Consider the following 19196-nt stretch of genomic DNA (forward strand, 5'->3'; position numbering starts at 1 on the left):
AAAAATGCAGATAAGGGTAAATGGAAGAATAAACTTCGCTCCTATCCTCATGAACCAGTTCCACCATTCCTAAGTGATGTGGAAGCTTAAAATGTTATCCAAAATAGTTGATTTCTGGTGAAAATATCTGACAGAAGCAGCTGTGAAATTTTACATTATGACATTAGTCAAAACCTTTAAATCAGAAACTCTTCAGATCAATGAGCACCGCAGACCACATTGGTAGTGATACCAAAAAAGAAACTAAAAACTTTAGTGGATGTGTGCAAATTCGATGATTTTAATTTAAGAAAACTAAGCAACCCTTCATACAGTGGAAAAAAAGTACTGTAGATAGAGGGGAGAAAGGAGCTTATTTCTGTCATGCCGGTCATCCGTCAGGTTGCAAGGAGTGATAATGGGTGGTGTTCTCCAAAGGCCTTCCTTCAGCACCTGTCTAGCAGAGGTGGATGCTGCTCTGCCAAGAGTGTGCTTGTGACACTGAAATACGCATTTTGTTTTCAACTAGTATACCAACTGTTCCTGCTTATGAAGGGAATATGGAGTCTGAAAACTTTTAATATAAGTATTAAAATTTTTGTCTTGAAAAAAGCCTTTTTCTCACAAAAATACAACTCTTAATCCTCTGTCTCTTTGGTAATCTCCTGTGACCAAAAGAGATTTTGGGGAAAAAGTAAATCTGAAAAATTCATGAACTGTAGAAGTTTTGCTTTTAGAGGTACACTGGAAACTCTAAGAAATCCACTTGGACCTTGGTTATGGACAACAGTGCAAAACCTTAAAACAGCTAGAGACAGCTTGGCAAAGTTTGTTTATGAGTAACCTGAAAAATGAGTAGATTTTCATCCTCCTCATTTGCTGAAAATGCCCTGTTGTACCTTATATCTATAAAGAGTGTCAGAAGTGCCACTTAAGAGAGCAATTATTATTTTTATTTAACAAGGATGATATGAAACTTGGACTCTGGACAAAAAGCTTCTGGTAACAGGTAGTTGTTCTTTCTTCTTCCTTTTTTCCCTGTTTTACAACTGTCTCTCAAGTATTCAAAAACTACCAGATATCAATGAATTGACTACATACCTTGATTTGCAGAAAATTTGCTTACCTGCAGACATTTAAGGACATATGCAAGTTAGAGGAGATGCACATAAATCTATCCCTCTCCTCCATCCCTGTCCATCCCCATGTATATTCTCATTTGATGAAGTGACCCATAAGAAAAGTTGTTCTGGGATTACCTTTATCAGTCTAACCTTTTTGATATTCTTGTCTGAATTTGAAAATGAAGCAACCCAAGTTGTGTTCTCTTTTCAAGAAACTCAGTGTGATGTGTTAATCTTCCAGTTATTCTGGAGTGTTAAATAATATAGTACATAGTGATTAGCAAGCCAGAGATAATGGAACAGTTGACCTGTGCCACAGGGGGCTGGTTAAATTCAACTTGCTTTTCAAGAGCGTGTTAGGTTTCTGGACCCTGAAGACTGCCTTGATATGAAGCACAGTTCAGCAGCAGTAGAATCAGTTAGGGACACATACAAGTTAGGCAATTGATGAAGTAAATTCAATAAGCTTTCTATGCTATGCTCTTGGACCTTTGGGAGAAAGAAACAGTGACCTTTACAATGAATACTGTAGTTAAAATGTACAAACTTACTGCTGGGAGGTATCATGTTCAAATTGGAGTTGAATGGAGGCTTCTTTTTTAAGACCAAGGGCTGTTGAAGCTGTTCTGACGCAAGGAGAACCAAAGTAAAGATTAAATTAAATTAAACCCAAAGGGAAGATGATAGAAAGGAAACAGAGCACTGGGGGAGGTGTGTGTTGGGGGTGAGAGCTGTTAAACTGCTTGACTGACTCGGTAATTAAGACCGAAAGACTTCCAGCCAAACCCCTCTACATTAGCTTCCCTGTTACATGAACCAATGTATACCTTACTTATTACTGATTATTACTGCTATGGTTGTCTTTATTCACAAATTGCACTGTCACTGTTGAGGGGCTTGCTGTAGCTTTCTTTAACCATAGGCATGCCTTTTCTCGCCATTCATTCCTCCCATTTGGAAGAATCTTTTTCAGGAGGCCGCTGCCTTGCCCTTAACAGGGCATGGTTTCTCGTCATCAAATATGTGTGTGCTTCTTTTTTGGCTACTTCTTCCTTACCTGCTTTGTAGGACTCAGTATTGCTTTGGTTTTGCCTGCTATTCTGGTTGTTTAAAACTTTGAAATACACTTGAGGTTGTCCCCAGAAATTGCATGTTGGACTTTCTTCATCCTGTGCTTCTTTTCTTCCCGTCAAGATAACACTTTTCCAGTGAAGAGAATGTGGGACATGAGTGCACTGTTTTTTAACTGTCCTGTTATGTACTTGGATAGAAAAGGCATACAAATGCCTGCATTAGTATACTTTGCATTGTGTGTATGAAAATTATGCTAATGATCTTTACTTTCTCATTTTCTCCTTATCACTCTGCTCCTTCTCAGCCCCTCCATAAGCCTGGCGTCTGTAGAATGCCAAGCCAGAGTATTTAAAATCCTATGTATGTTCTCTTCATTTTTTGGCGAGGTCTTCATCCTAACTCTTGGAATTTTTAATACAAATAAAAGGATGATGAAAAGTACTTAGCGTTGCATAATTCCAAGAATTAAGATACAGTATTAGATTAAATGACTTTATAAGTAGGGCTACGAGTTCAGCAAAATGCTTAGCAGATACATGGATCATTGCCATAATTTCTATCCAAAGTATAAACCTCTCTGTTAGAGAGAGATTTCCCAGTGCTCTGTTTTCTCCAGATGTTTCTGAGGATGTAGTTCCCTACAAGTCATTTTGTATTCTATTGTGTGCTATTAAAGATGAATGGAAAGAAGATTTGGAATTTTTACATATTTGTGAGCACTGACAAATTGCTAGAGAATATTAACTCTTATTAATTGCTCTGGAATTTAATGTAAAAATAAAAAATAGATTGAGAAGGGTTTGGTTTTTTTTTTTTCCCTTTTAAAATCTCTATGTAGTAATAACAGATTTGCTCCTGTCAGAATGATACAAAACAATTTCAGTATGTAAGTACAGAGTAACTGCTTTGGGAAAATTACACTGAGTTTAATGACTCCAGGAAATACAATAATGTCTTTGTTTACTTTTTGTATGTTTAATTGTATCTTCAAATAGATGTCATTGCTTAATATTTGATAATGTGACTACTCGATGTGTAACTTTAGTAACATTTTACAGTAATACCTGGCAGCTCCAGCCAGCTTTTAGGTTTAGTCATAATAAACACAGATTTATGGAGAGCTATGTGATTTGAAGAAAAGGCTCAGTTATCAAAAATATTGAAAGCTGAAATCTTTCTTGAAAGGTAAAATAATAACGTTTTGCTTGAATGCCCATTAGTTACACATGCAGAGTGCAATTTTGGCTCATAGCAGAAGAATTCCAAATAGGACAATAATAATCTTTTTCCAGCATGGCCTCATTACCTGAATGAAATACACTTGTTAACTTACACAGATGGAATAAATACAGGATAATCACAGGATCTGTGGTGGTTCTAATCTAGACTGACAAACAGTTGTCTTGGTTATGAAAGCAATTCTAGAAATTCAGAGGTAGAGCCAACTGTCTTAATTATTGGAATGATACGAACTCTGTGAAGCAATTTTGTTGAGGTATTAATTACTATTTGATTTAGATTTTATACATATTTTAAACAAAATTACTTCTGGCACTGCTGATGTTATTTGAGATCCCACTGGTATGACTCTAATCACAATTTTATAAATGTGCATATTTGAAAGTGGGATAATGCAAACCCTTTCTTTTATTAAATGTATGAAAAGCTGCTTAATCTACCTGTATGGACAGAGGGTGACTGACCGATGTTTCCTTTTAAGTCTCTTCTGGCAAAATTGTTGAAACATGCCTTGAGAGTGATTAATGCAGTGGTAGTGCTGGATATAACATCCCAGAACTTCAATCCTTTTGAATTACTGCTGCATTTTTGTTAAAAGTGTTTCTGAAAGGTTTAATATATATCTTGTTGCTGCTAAATTGCTGTTCATTTAGAAGACTTAGAGTTAGTTCATTGCCTAAGAGAGACTGTAAGTCTAATTTAAATAACCATCAACCTATTTCTTTTCATTCTAGCTTGCCTAAAATGGAAAAATAATGTGGATTTTAAAGTGCTTTAAGCTGTCTCTGTATGCATTTAATATGCTGGTACTAGGAATATGGATTTTCAAGCTGTGTATATCCTGAGGTTAAATTAAGATTATTTTTTTTATATCCCTATATATTAAATAACATGTTGTTTAATAGAAAATTTATTCTTACAAGTGACCTACCAGTTATATATTTTCATTAGTTGGCTTAAATAGTATTTTTAAATATGTGTATTTATTTCTTTTAAAAGCTTTCTCTGAGCATTTGAAAACGTACAGGTTGCTCAGCAGCCAATGGAATCTGTTATTTTCATTTTTGGATCTCAACATCTTGCAGTCTTTGTTTTGTGGTCAAAATTCTTCTGCTCTAAGAAGGTTAGGTAGCTCTGCCCTGGGGACGTGGCCTTTGTAGTCCAAGCAGGTCTAGCATTAAATGATTATGGCAGTTTCCTCTTTCCAAAGTATGAAGTGCCCTGTTCACACACTTCTCCGAGTCCCAGAGGCAGGAAAAGCTATCAGGCTTAATCTGTAGTAAAGCCTCAGTCTTTCACATGGCAAAGCAGGGCTAAAGTAAAAAAATCAAAAGAACCATATTTATCTTTGAATTGTATTTAAAACAAACAAACAAATACCCCACCCAGAAAACAGAAGGATACTACAAATTTGCTCCAAAACCCTGTTTTAGTGGGTTTTAATATAGAGTACCATAGTGTTGCAATGTAGATAATGAATTTTATACTCATTTCTGGAATGGGATTAGTAAATTACAGACTTGTCATATTTTGTTTAATTTTCAATAAGATATGATATGTTTGTGAAGACTCAGGCTTCCACATAAAAAGTAGGAGTTTGCAAGACCTATCAGTAAATTTCAGAATCTATCTTAAAAAAACTGAGATTAAAGTTTTAATGCCTACAATTAGTAAAGCAATAGATCACGAGTGATCTCTTTTATTTGTGGGACTTCAGAATGTTGCATCAGTGAGTGTTAAAAACTTATTTTTGTGAATGCTACTAAAAATTCTTTGTAAAAAAATTGTAGCGGGATGTACTAATATGTTCAATAAACTAATGTTCATTTGATACAAGTAAGTTATTTCTAGCTGTTCTAAATGAAATAGCTATTGACAGCACTGGGAGCTTGTCATTTATTATACAGTGTGCTTAAAGGAGCCTGTTAAGTATGGAAGAGAATTACTGACATTCTCCTCTAAATTTCAGGTAGTTAACTAACCCATAAAAGTGACCACTGTCATACCTGTGCAGCTTCCTGAATTACAGCATTACACTGAATTGCAGCATTACACTGTGTAGTAAGTCAGAGAGAACAAAATGTGAATCACAAATAAAGGGAGCAAAGGTGGCTGTGTGGGTACAGCTAAAACAGAAGCCATTCTGTATTCATATACCAAATTATCAATAGCATTTTTTCAGACTAAAAATAGTCTTTTGCCATTTGTCCATTGCTGAAATAAGAGTTTGGAAGAGGTTGTAGGTGTGGTGTAGGGTTGGGGGTTTTTTTTGTTGTGGTTTTTTTTTTTTGTGGGTTTTTTTTTTTACTGTGCAGCCTTTTTAACTCTCTTCTCCAATGCCTGTGGATTGAACTTTTCTTATACTTGAATTCATTACCTTCATTACCATTCCTTTATGCTCAGGCTTAAATCAATTAGGCAGCTCTCCTACTCATTTGCTGTTGTCCCAGAAGAGAAGGAAGACTTGCTCTCTTGAGCTGTATTTTTTCTTGTGGAAAGTAAAGCAATTATGTTTCTTAGTCTTTGTCTGTTCCAGACACTATGTTTTCCTTGAAAATATTTTTCCCAAGGAGACTGAAGAAAAAAATCTGTGGTTTTTTTCTTTTTTGGTAGGAGATGTCTCCTTTCTGGTAGGAAATGTCATGCCAGTGATTTCTGTGGGACTATTTGAGTTCTAACATATAATTAGACACTCTACACTTTGCCTCTGTGAGTTTGTAATGTTTAAGAGAAGACAGTCAAGATAATCTTTATTAATAATAATAATAATCTCACATATATTTTACAGGTGTGTTATAATAATAAAGGCTTTTTATTCTGGAGCTCCTTCATGAATTTTGAAGCCACCATTAATAACCTGTTTCACATCTGGATTTTGGTGGGGGGCAAAAATGCTCAAATCCTCTGTAGAGCCCAGCTGAGTTACATTTAAGGCTCATGGAGCTTGTTCATTTGAGCAAAATGATGTGTGCCTCTGAAATGTGCTTTGGCTTCTCTCTTTTTCACTCAAAATTATTGACATGTGAATGGATAGCATGTGTTACATGGCCATATAAGTCAATTATTTGATCAAATTAAGGTTTCCTGTTGTAGAACAGCAGTTAAAACATTTGAAATCAGGCGAGATTAGTGTGTTTGAGAATCAGCAGAAGGTGAAAAAGATTATGAGGCCCCAGTGAAATAATAATTTATTACAAATGCTGCAATGCATTGATCAGTTCCAATTTTCATTCTACATACGCACAAAAAAGATGGGAAATATGTCCTGTGGGGCCGGGTGTTTGAGCAGTTCCCTTCACGGACTGCTGACAGTTTATATGACAACCCAGGCTGTGTTGTTCAGGATTTCTGGTGGCCACTGGGAGGTCTGAGGGGGTCAGCATGGTAGGAGACAGTCCTCTGTGTGGGGCCAGCAGGGAGTGTGCATACCTTTCCATGGTCTCCTCTCTTCACGGGCTGCAGATTAAGGCAGAAATTGTACTGCCTCATGGCATTGCCTTGTCCTTTCCCTTCATCTCTTTCTCCCTTTAACAACCTCCTGTAGCCTTTGTTGGGTGGGAACAGCAAGAAATAATTCCTAAAATATTTACACGGTTCTTCAGTTGTGTTTTAACTCATGAGAGTCCTGGTAAATTCTGGACGCAGGTACCCCACATGGAAGGGTGTGTGTACCGTGCAGGCTGGAGTGCAGAGGGGCTTGTTCACACTCTAAATGAGCTGAGCTAGTTTAGGTACTAGAATTAATCAGTGTGTGGCGTTATGTTGTTCCCTAGAGAATAATTTACCCTATTTATTGGCAGGATAAAATAGCCTGTATAAAGCTTCCTGATGCTGTGACTAGAAAAAAGGAAAAAACTAGCGCTGGTGGATGTAATGTAAGCACTTAACTTGGCTATGCACAGAGTCCTTAAACAGTCTGAAAGCTGCAGAAACGTACTTTAAAACCATGTGGTTTGTGACTGGTTTCATCAGTTAGTTAACTAGGATTAATCAGTTATTGTCTTAGGTAAAACATAATGTTGCTTTTAAGAAATATTCATTCTCCAAAATCATAATTAACCCACTCTGCTTGCTTCCTGCTATCTGCAGCCATTCTTGCTAGAAGGATATTACAGTGGCAAAACCAGTAAAAATAGTAGTTTTGAAACAGTAGTTTGAAATGTTTCTTTCCAAGTTTTGTTTTTGGTTACTGCCATGCCAAGTCAGAGAAACCGGTTTATCAGCAGCTCAGAATTCTAGGAATTTTAAGGAGCTGGCAATTATCTGAAGTAATTCTCCAGTAATAATTTAAGACTAAGTAATTTTTAAGGCATGATAGTACGTTCTTCTTTGGGCAGCTTACTAAGCATTTTTTTCTTTTAAATAAACTGTGCATCACTCATGTTTATTTTTGAAGAGGAAATAACTTTACCTTATTGTGCTTGAGAATCAGTATTTACTGTTAATTATGCTGCTGCTTTGGCATTAATGGCATGATTAACTTTGACTTGGTTTTGTGATTTATGGAGGAGTTTAAGTTTATGTGGCTGGTATTTGAAACTCTCTGGTTATAACTGGTATTTTAAGGGTACTTTCAATATAGTGGCAAGTAAAGGCCATAACAAAATGAGGTCAGTGTTTCCTATATAGGTCTTAAATTCTGGTGGACAAACTACAAACTCTAGGGCAGAAAAACAGACATCACCAGCTGTGTTGATGGTTTATAGAAGCTCGTCTGTGCAAGACCCTTGCCCTGCTTGAAGCTCCTGAAGTCAGAAAAACCTACTAAAAATAACCGGTATCATTACATAGCATCAGACTGTGCATACGCCTTCCTGGACAGAGTGTCTCTTGGGAGGTGCTTGTTGGGGTTCTCCAGTTTCTCTTGATGTTTTGATAATGGCTGTAGCCTTCAGTTTGTTGAAATACATATGCTTCTGTGAAAAATGCGTCTTTCTTGTTTGCTTGTTTGAGTAAATGTTGTCACTAGATTTTGTATATGGTTTTTTTCAGCCAGCTCTAGTAATTCGACGATTATACATTTTCTGAGTGTTTCTGAGTGTTCATAGTGCATGTATCCTGTTTCATGGGCAGGTGGAGCATGAGTTCTGATGGGGATCTGAGAGCCATGTCTCCCTGCCCTCATCTTTGTGTCAGAGGACATGGCAAGATGTCATCTCTGCCCTCTTCTGTCTGCTACCCTCCCTTTTTCATTCCTCTAGCCGTGCACTGGATCACATGAGGGAGCAGGCCAGTAGCATGGGACTTATGCTGGGCCTTGTGCTCCTCGGCTGTTACATTTTCTTGTGCCGTGCGTGCAATATGTTGAATTGAGGGTGAGACACTGCACTGAAGTAGAAACTGCCCAGTTCCCAGTATCATGCTGAGGAAGTTAGAGATGGAGACAGGTTCAGCCTTGTTGGTCATTCGCCTGGTAAATCTGTGCCTAGTCTCTTCCACCTGAGTCACTGATAACCCCATGTGTAGGTGCTGCTATATAAGAACCATCCACTGACATTTCCGTGCAAGCTGTGCAAGATGCATATGCGAAGTAGCAGATGCAGAGGGGAAGAGAAAGCGGAGACTGAGTATGCTGGGTTTCATGTTTCTTTAAAAGAAATAACTTTAAATATTTGTGTAAAGCAAGCCAAGCAAGTAAATGTTACATTGCTCTTAAATCGGCCTATTAGTTAATCTATAAAGAGTTGAAAGCAGCTGTTCCAGATGAGTGGTCGCTCACTGATGATGAATGGTTTAACTCACATGGGAAGGCAGTAAAGTCTCACACAGCATAAACATCCGTAAAAGTAACATACAGACTTCTGCTTTTATCTTGCCTCCCCTTTTGGAGAACTTGAGAGAAATAAAATTGGTTGTCAGTATTTTTTTTTAATATGACTAACAGTATTCTTTATTTTTGTTTCTTCACCTAGGGTATTTATGTAAGGGATGCACCTTTGAAGGACATAAAAGTGTTCAACTTTCGCCGATTTGTAGCTCTTTTTAGTGTGGTAAATGCCACGAAGCGGGACGCTGGCAACTATCGCTGCATGATTCGGACAGAAGGAGGAGTTGGTGTATCAAACTATGCAGAACTGATAGTCAAAGGTATTTCACAATAAAAATCAGTATTTGCATTCTCAACGTATGGAATAAGGACCTGCAATTGCTAATCCAGTAAGGATGTCACCCATAGCCTGTTAAAGTTGGTAAGAGGTTCAATAAATAGACTCTGTTTACATAAATCTTAAGAGTCTATCCAGCTGTAACAAGGTAATGACAGAAGAAGCCGGGTCTAATTAACTAGTTACTTGTTGATTGTTGTTTTAAATATTTCCCCAAAAGGCACTGTTTAGAACTATATGTCTTTACAAGATTTTTTTTAAGGTATGATCATAATACTGGCTATTTACCTCCTTTGTGGAGATTGCATTCTAAAAATATATTTACTGCAAAATATGAAAGATTTACATTAAAATGAACACATAAAATACACATATTCCAACATATGGACGGATGTTTTTAAAAACAGCAGGAAACGCTTAAATGTAAATAGAATGCATACAGATCTGCCTATCCTTATTATAGAAAATGGCGCTAAAACAATTTTTTAGTATTTATTATATTTAAATTGCATTTTGATTGCTTCTTACCTTTATACTAGTATTTTGGAGGAACACAATTTTATTTTTGTTCTATCAGAGACAAAAACAGATTCTGTAGCATCTAAGCTGTGGAGCCACATTATTGTGCTATGTGCCTTCCCTTTGTGGTCCATTCTGTGCCTAACAAACAAGAAGTGAGATGAAGGGGTAAAGGCTCTTTTTCTCTTCTTTCTGAAAACAATTTGATCCAAGTTGGCAAGGAGTGAACGAGTGCCCTCAAACTAAATCCACCACAGGTGTGGGATTTTCCTCTGGGATTAGGAAGGACACACTTGCATCTATTGTTCATCTTCCGATTTTAGAAACAGTATCCTTCACTGGATAGGACTTTTTTTCTTTTGGGGATAGCATTTGGATTATCACAGATGATATCATTATAACAGTTCTAATGGAATGAAAGAAATTTATAGGCTAAGAAGTAACAGAGCAAGAAATTAATTTTTGTGTAGTACCTTCTTGTCACTCTGCTTTCCAAATTCTGCTCTAGGTTTTATCTTTTGGGTTAAGATACAAATTAACATTTCTTATGACTTAGTCATCTAATTAAAGAATCAGTACCTATTGCAATATAAGAGCTTGCACAGTTCTAGTTGCAGACAGCAGACTGGATAAGGGGCTTTGTTATTAGTTGATCTGGGATTTGCTCTTTTCTTTCTCCTAACTCTTTAATTATGTTGTGTATTTATAAACCTATATGGGATTTGTCGGGACTTTTTAAAGATGTGATCCTTTTCCTAAAGGCAACTTGTATGTAGGACAGTAAGCAAGGTGTAGGATAACTGTTACATCTGAAAATGTACCATGGATCTTGTTTTTGAAGTCAATATAGAAAGCATGTGTACGAGAAGCTAGCAGTAAAGGAAGGGTTTGAAGGACAGGAGGCACAGTGGCATAAATAAACAGGCCAAGACGTTAAAAAAGCAAAAGTTTTGGGGAAAAAAAGGATGAGACAAAGTGAGAAGGACAATAAAGTTTACATTGAGAAGAGATGTAGGAACATTAGCAGTTAAGCTGTAGATGAGGGTTTTTTGAATTAAATAAAAATTGAGAGGGATATTTAAGAAGAAAATGAGGAGTGGAATAATAGAGAGGTGATATGGTTAGAACAGTGTTTGTGAGACGAGCAGGGGTTGATTGGAGAGGAAGAAACTTGGGCTATGGGTTAGACTGGGGAATAATAGGTCACCAGTAGAAGATGCAAGAGAGCCATAATGAAGAAGAAACCATTTTCCAAAAGCAAGGACATGGTTTTAGTGGATGTGTTTTAGAGAAAATGCAGAGAAGCAGGACGAGACAAGGAGAAGGAGGTTGCAAATAACCAGTGTATGAAGATAACAAGACAAAACAAATTGTAGTATGAAAACTTAGATGAGCTGTTTGAATGGACAGATGAAGAAAGAAACAAATAGAGCGGGTGAGATGAGAATATAATTATAAGGCATGGTGGAAAAAATGAGGTTATTTCAGTCCAAGCACGAAAAGGAAATAAAAGGGGTGGCCAAAAATGGAAATGTATAGAAGTCGGCAAAGAAAGAAAGTGTGAAGCCCCAATGTATGGAAGTGGATGGAAGTTAGCAAAGAAAGAAAGTATGGAGCCCCAGTAGGAATGATGAAGCATCTTTCAGACTTAACGTCAGTGAAAATGAGGAAGAACGGAGACTGCCTGGAGGAGGCAGATGGAAGACTTACTGTATCAGTGACAGGAGGTATAGGAAGCCGAAGAAGTTAGATTTTTTTTTCAATTTCTTTGATTTAGGATGTTTTAATTTATTAGTGCTCCTTTTTGCAGTGCAGTAGATGAAATTATGAAGCGTATCATTAAAGCATTTGTGCTTACCCAGATTCTTTCAGAAAATTTGCACTGGGCACTGTGAACAAGTGGATAGCCTTAGGGTGTAATCCCATTAACTACTTGTAGAGTGGCAAAGTAATTATGGTAATCCCCGTTGCCTGTATTGGAGCTTTTATGAGACCACCTGCAGGTCATTCCTTCTGACCTAAAAAGACCCATTTTAAACATTGTGCTGTAAAACCTTAGATGGCTATACTGAAATAGCAGCATTAGGAGCTAATTAGTAAATATGCTTTCTTATTAATGGCATATAATTAAGAAATTGTATTTCCTATTTTTTTCAGCAGCTTTCTGCAATGTTAATTAGCAGACTTCAAAGATAATGGATTGATTTCCGTGCAGCTATATCTTTTTTTAATCCATTACCATCAATAAATCGTGAAAAATGTACATTTACCCATATTGCATGTAATGCTTAGTATACTTGGGAATTACTGATGACTTAATAATAGTATGTGTAGAAACAGTGGTGTAATTACTCCCCACTCTTTGTTGCAAACAATGAATCTAATTCTCTTCTCATTTATGCTGGTGTAACTAAGCTGACTTAAGAGGAATTTCCCTGGAATTACATTGCTGGGATGACAGGAGAGTCAAACCTAGCATTTGTAAGCAAAAGAGAATCAGTTTTTCACATTTATTGTGCTCTGTTTCATTCTGGTTACTGAACTTGTAACTCACGTTGCAAATAGGTAAATCCTGCACTGGCGTAGGGATTTTTTCAAAGTATCTTTGAAGTAGAGACGTTTGCACAGTAGAGTGGGTTACAAGTCCGTACAACGTTCATTCTCCTTCATTGTAGACATAGTTTCACTGAATAGGAACTTATTCTAAGTAGATTCCAGTTACTTTCTCTTTAACCTCTTTAAGATTTCTAGTGCTGCTATGGCATGATGTTGTGTGGCACTGGAGACCAGGTACCAGAACTTTTGAAATCAGCGGAAGGGCCACCAGTATCAGGTGCTGCAAACCAAACCTGAAATCACAAAGGAATAGGAATGTAATCTTGAAGATGAGAGATATGTAAGAAACTGCCAAGTGTTCTTTTTTTTCTTCTTTTTTTACCTGAGCAGATATGGTTGTAGCAAGGTTTAATCTGTATGGAGGGAAAAAAAAGGCAATTAAAGAGCTGTCAGTTAATCCCATGTTATCTTATTAAAGAACTGTAAACATGAATATTGTCAAGTTAATGAGCAAAAAGCATGTCAGTGAACAATTAGTCTGTCCTCAAGAAGGAAAAAAAGGGTTTTTTTTTGAAAACTTGTTTGTGTTATCTTATATGCCTTTTAGAGGATGGTGAAATAAAGTATTGATTGCTCTATTTAAATAAATCCTGAAGGGGAGGTTTTCAATTTACCCGAGTGTTTGTTCTGATAGGAAAGGCTGAAAAGACAAGTGCCTTGTCATTGTGTGTGCTCAAACTACACAGTATCCTCATCTAAGTTTGTCAGAGAATTGGACTGAAATGTCACTTTATCTAATGGGAGACATGAAATTGGCCTTGTCAGATCACCCACTTATTGTAAAAAACAGCAGTTCGTATCTAATAGGTGACATAAAAGTAATCAAATATTGAGCAAAAGGAAAATAGTAGGGTGGAATTGATTAAATGTATTTGGTGAAGTAAATTAGGCTTCTACATACAGTCCCGAGGTTGAATTTTTCTAATAGTGGGCAGATCCAACACAGATTAGATTTAGGAGAACAGAATGAGCCTGTCTGAGCAGACATCAGATTATTACAGAGTTCAGACTGCTTATTGAGTTCAAACAAGGTAAACCTAGGTGTCAAATTGGTTAAAAGGAGTTTTGTTAGGTTTTTAAGCAAGGGCATAGAAAGGTAGTTGTCTGTAATGCTGGCAGCTTAAATGTCTGCATCTTTCCAAATGGAAGATCTAACACCGGGAACAGAACCAAACCTCTTCTGGACCTCTAGAGCAAAGAATTTATTCTGGAGGGCAAAACCATTTCGAGATCAAGACACAGTAAGAAAATACTAACAATTGCTTATCTGTGGTATCAGTTGTTCTCATACTTCAAATACACATGGGTACTTAATGCCTGTTTTCTCTCTCTGCCAACTAACCTTTCATGCTGGATCCATCAGTCTGTCTGTACCCCTTTTTTACAAACAGTACCGGTATTAGGACTTATTTTTATGGTTGCTTGACAATTGCTGTCATGAAGTCCTGCTTTCGGATGGTCATATTTTGGCAAACTGACTTCAGGCTGATATTTTCCAGTGTGTGTGCCTCAGCCTGAAGGTTTTGAGAAAACCTGCAGCCAAAACAGTTGAGAGAGTTCAGCCATCTTAGCAAACTTGCCATAGGAAAGTGCTGAAGACTCTGGGCTTTGAAGCAGGAACTTTTTTTCAGGAGGGTAATAGTTATGTCAAGAATACTGTTTTTCTGTTGCTGTGAAAATCTGTTTTCAAGTATAGTCAATTTACAAGCTACTAAATAAAACCCACCAAGACCCTTGTTCTGATATGTACAATGGAGACTTCTCTGAGTTAAGCTCTCAAATTCCCCTCCAAATTCTGGATACAGTGAACGGAATTTAAATGCAAGCACTGACCTGAGCTCCTCTAGGACAGGCTGGATCCAGGCACAGGAATCAAAAGCTATGAGCTTACCATTCCTGTGCTTTTAGTACACAGCCCTCCACCTCGCTGAGCCCTTGTACTGTGAGGGTAAAATGGTGAGATGCATGATGTGGATAGCGAGGGATGCAAGAGCAAGAAGCTGCATACTTGGGTGAGGTTGTTAGTGTTGGGACTGAAAGTATGGCAAACTGGGAGATGTTTTGACATGAGAGGGGAGGTAGGTGAAAATTGGGACTACATAAGCACGAAAAACTAGGGAGAAAGATGACAAAGGGTGGAAGATAAACATATACATACATGCATATGCAAAAATATCCATGTGTATATACATACATATGTATGTAGGGGATGAGGACCAGGGCTGAGGCCAGTGGAAAAGGGAACTGTCTGGAAAGGGGAACTGTGTAGTGCAGGAGGGGAGAGGAAAAGCAGATGCTAGGGAGAAGCATGGTTAGAAGAACAGCAGCAGACTGGAAGGCAGGGAGAGGAGCAGGCACAGAGCTTGTAGATACAGCCTGGGGTAAAAAAAAAAAATCAAACCTGGAGTGGGAGTTTAGTGGTGTTTGGAATGTGGGGAGAAAACGAAAACTGAGCAAGACTGAGAATGGGAAGGGTAGATGGATTTAGACCACTTAGATGAGCAGATGAGGGTGGAGCGAGAGCAGTGCAGGCTGAGGTGCCGCTGTCTTAAAAGAAAGTTGGCGAGTCAGGAGTGGGCAAGTCAGAGCGATTGGGTTTGTGAGGGATCATGTTTGGGGAAGGGAACAGTTTGTGCCTAGTTAGGGATGGATGGTAATAGTACTACTACTACTACAGGGTTTAGCAGGATATCTACTAATGTCCAGCTAATTAGATTGTACCTGCATAGGCTTATCAGTGTATAGTACAAGGACACTTGTTTTTCTGTAAAGTTTCAAAATAGGTATAAAATATAAAAATGACGTTTTCTTAAATGATGAATTTACAAGTAATTTTAAGAACATTAGGATACTGGGTCAGGTCAAGTTTTCATCCTGAACAGTCTCAGTAAAGGAATAGTGTAAAATTAGCTCACATGTTATGCATCATACTGTTTAGCGGTATTGTTTAATTAAATAATTAAATGCTTTGGCAGGAATTCTTCAAAGACTTTTTTGAAAAAAATATTGCACGAAGAACTGTGGTGTTTCAAAATCATTGCCGTGTCTTTTGTTATCAGTGGGGGTATTTGTTGCCCTTCATCTGCAATTAAATACTGCAAAATGGCACTGCTTTCCTTTGTTTCCGAAGGGGTGGAATCATTTGCATGCTCAAAAGAGGAGCACAATAATATATGTATAACGAAACAAAATAGAGAGGAAAATGGAAGAAAATATTCTTAAAATAAAGCTGTTTAGTTGATTTAAAGACTATAAAAGTATAATGATTTGGTTAGTTTTATAATAATTAAGGTGTTATTGATGTGGACGTAGCATCAGAGATGATTGATACCTTATTTTTATCACTTCACCTACTCTTGATGTGCTGAACATTATCATGTGGGAATATCGTGGCATTGTCTTTCTAACAGTTACTATTTAATTAAAAAAAATTAGCTTGCAGGATAAAGGTTTCTTTCCTTTTCCCCCACAAAAGTAGCATGGCTCCATTCTCCCACTCTCTCACCTCAAAAGAAAAATTGAAAAATGTTATTGCTACTATTGAAGTAGATTTTTTTCATTTTTCAAGTTACCTATTCTGAGCCACAGAGAAGAAATGTCTATTTTTTGTGTTCTAAAACTCAAATCTCAGAGATTTACATTATCTCCACTGGCATCTCTGTGTGATGCCTTTCCCCTCCCTATTAGAATTTTAAAAGAACTGCATAAAGAACATAAAGATGTTAGGATCTTGTAGAAAATGTTTGGGTAACCTGTATAATTTAAAGTACAAAGCAGTGTAAATAAAGGAGTTGCCATTTCAAGTATGTTTCCAATTAATATAGAAGCGCATAAGAATAAATAGTTTATATGCATGTACAGCTAGATTTGTTTTTATCCTCTGCATAAGAGAAGGGCTGCTTCTTATCATAAAGACTTTGTCTTTTTCTCATATTTACTGTAAATGATCCATTTACGTAGGGTGACATTAGAGCATCTGCCTAAAGCTTTCTGTTGTCTGCAGACATCTGGCTTTGTAAGGTGGCCACTATTTTCTTTCCATAAGGGATTATGCCCGTCGCCATTTGTCACAGAATTCAAGAAGAGGTCAGCTATCTGTCCTAAGTCTAAAAAGCATTAAATTTGAAATTATGGATAAACTTACCTTCTTTTTTTGAGTTAATGTTCTATTTTAAAAACCTATCTTTGAAGAGTTTCACAGTACTGAATAGCTTTGTTTACTTGTTTCAAGAGAGATCTACAAGGAAGAACTCCTCTTTAAGCTAAACCATCGTACTAAATAGCCACTGCTACAAACTTGTTTCTGCAATCAGTTGAAAGTTCGTCCTTGAATGTACACAGCTGTAAAATCACAGGTCTATTGTACCATCTTCATGAAGGTATCAATCGGAAAATAATTTGTATGGTATTTATTTGAGGCTACCCCAGTGGCCACCAGTAAAACTGCTTTTAGTGAAAGGCAGTGGTGCTGCAGTCTGGTACTTACTTTATTAAGTGATTCAGACTCCTTGGTATCCTAAAAAAATTAAAGCATTCTGCCTAAAGAAGGAATAAATGAGTAAGTCAGAAGAACAACTTTCATACTTTAGTCATTAAATCGGCTCATTATATTTGGTAGTACACTGTTTGTATTAAAGTGTCTGCTTAACTCTGGGTCTCATGTTTTTAACCAGTCACTTAATAATGAGCATCATATTTGTAATGAAAGGTTCATTTGAAGTAACCTTGATCTCTGGTAAGAAGACTACTTTTAGTATTCAAGTACGTTACTAGTATTAAACTGCAGTATATGCAGGCTTTGCTGAAATAACGCAGCTTGCATTAACCTTTTGCACTGTGGTCACAAAGGAATGAAAAATATGCCCTGAGGGATAAAAAGACAATAAAATACTGTCTATTTCAAGTACTTGTAATACTTGGAATGAATTGGTGTAACCACTAACCTTAGTGACCTAACTCCTGAGTTCGCATTTTGAATGGCACTTCAACAGCCTTTAGTAGCATTTGAAACTTGAAAGTAATTAACTGTTCTTTCAGCATGGCTAAGTAAATGCCTTAGGATGCTCTATAAAAGTTCCATTTCATGTCTTGGTTCACAAAACAGCCTAATGATTTAAATTGATGCTAAATCATTTTGAGTCAAGTCAGAACTGTTTCCAGACATGCTATCGCTGTGTGAAGCCATAGTTTTATATACTTCAGGAACAATAATTTCAATAAAACTGCAGTATATGTCTAACCGAAAGATGACATCAGTTTGCCATATATTGCTACTGACATGTAACAGTGTTTTCCCTAGTGATTTGAAAATGTAAACAATATTCTTTTATTTATGTACTGGAATCTACCACAATATATTAAGCTGTTTTTATGTCTATTCCAATCAGTAATAATTAGTAGACATCTTTGGAGACATTCTGGGTTGTTGCCCACTGTATCATGTTCTTCATGATAGTAGTCAATTAGTTTTGTTAAGATGAAAATACATAATGCTGATGCCTATGTTTGCTGTTTTGTGATGTCGTATTTCAGCAGTTACTAACAGATTGCACAGATTGAAGCTCACGTACAAGTGTACAGTGCTAATCAGAAACACTATCTGAGGCGTAGCTATCTTCAATGTACTTAGTGCTCTGTGAGTTGAGTACTCTTTCTGTAAGTGGAAAAAAGGTAGCATAAAGTAAGATAATTACATGTTTGTTAGAATAGCAATTCTACTATTTCTCAGGAAATATTAATACTTATTTCCAGAGTTCCTTTCTCCCTTGTGCTCCATTCTTTTATGTTCTTTGCTTTAACTCTGGCTTTGAAGTCCTTGAGAAAGTGATGAAATATATAAATTTAACTTCTCTTCTATTTGACTACCTATATCTCAACACATTGGGAAATGGTTAGCAGAAGAGGATAAATCTGAATTTACAGCTTAGGGAAGACAGATGTTCTATGTTCATTACGTATTCTGTGTAGCCTTAAGAAGGTGGCAGTGTTTGCTGATAGATATGTTAAGAATATTGGATCAAACAGTGCCTTATTACAGCGGCCTAGTTTCACTCTACTTGAATATATTTAACCAATGGGAAGGTGAATTTTGTGCAAATGTGATGCATGAAATAGCAGAGTAATTTCCTGGTTAATCAATAGAAAAAAAATGAATTTGTTATTTACCTTTAAAAAGAGATGATGTCTGCAAATAATTTCTGCAGTTTAATTTAAAATGAGATGTCCATCACATAATAAATAAAAGTAGTGTTAAAATTTTGCTCACTTTTAAAATCTTTAGAATGCAGACTATCAGGAGATCACACACATGCTTGCTGTGTGAGACAGAATACTGCTTCTGTGTGGTAGTTAGTGAAAATAAGCCATGACATGAAATAGTCAGACTCGTAGTAAAGACTCAAGTATTCCCTCAGCTCTCATTTAGAAGCTCTTTCTGTTTAACCAGGATATAGGACTTGAAAAAATACTATATTTATTCTGCTTACACAGAAGTCTGAAAATATAAAGGCTGAGTAGTACAGTCCATGAGAAATAACGAATA

General features: G+C 36.8%; 1 protein-coding gene across 4 annotated transcripts in view; it reads left to right on the forward strand.

Moving 5' to 3' along the window:
• The window catches only part of PTPRM (protein tyrosine phosphatase receptor type M), a 486857-nt gene that overhangs the window by 185368 nt on the left and 282293 nt on the right, over nt 1–19196 (forward strand). For all 4 annotated transcript variants that reach the window (XM_050915684.1, XM_050915683.1, XM_050915685.1 and 1 more), the window contains exon 6: nt 9329–9503. In XM_050915684.1, the coding sequence (XP_050771641.1) occupies nt 9329–9503 (175 nt within the window). The remainder of the gene's footprint in view (nt 1–9328; nt 9504–19196) is intronic.

This window comes from Gymnogyps californianus, chromosome 2, assembly GCF_018139145.2.
Source record: "Gymnogyps californianus isolate 813 chromosome 2, ASM1813914v2, whole genome shotgun sequence".
Taxonomy (NCBI): domain Eukaryota; kingdom Metazoa; phylum Chordata; class Aves; order Accipitriformes; family Cathartidae; genus Gymnogyps; species Gymnogyps californianus.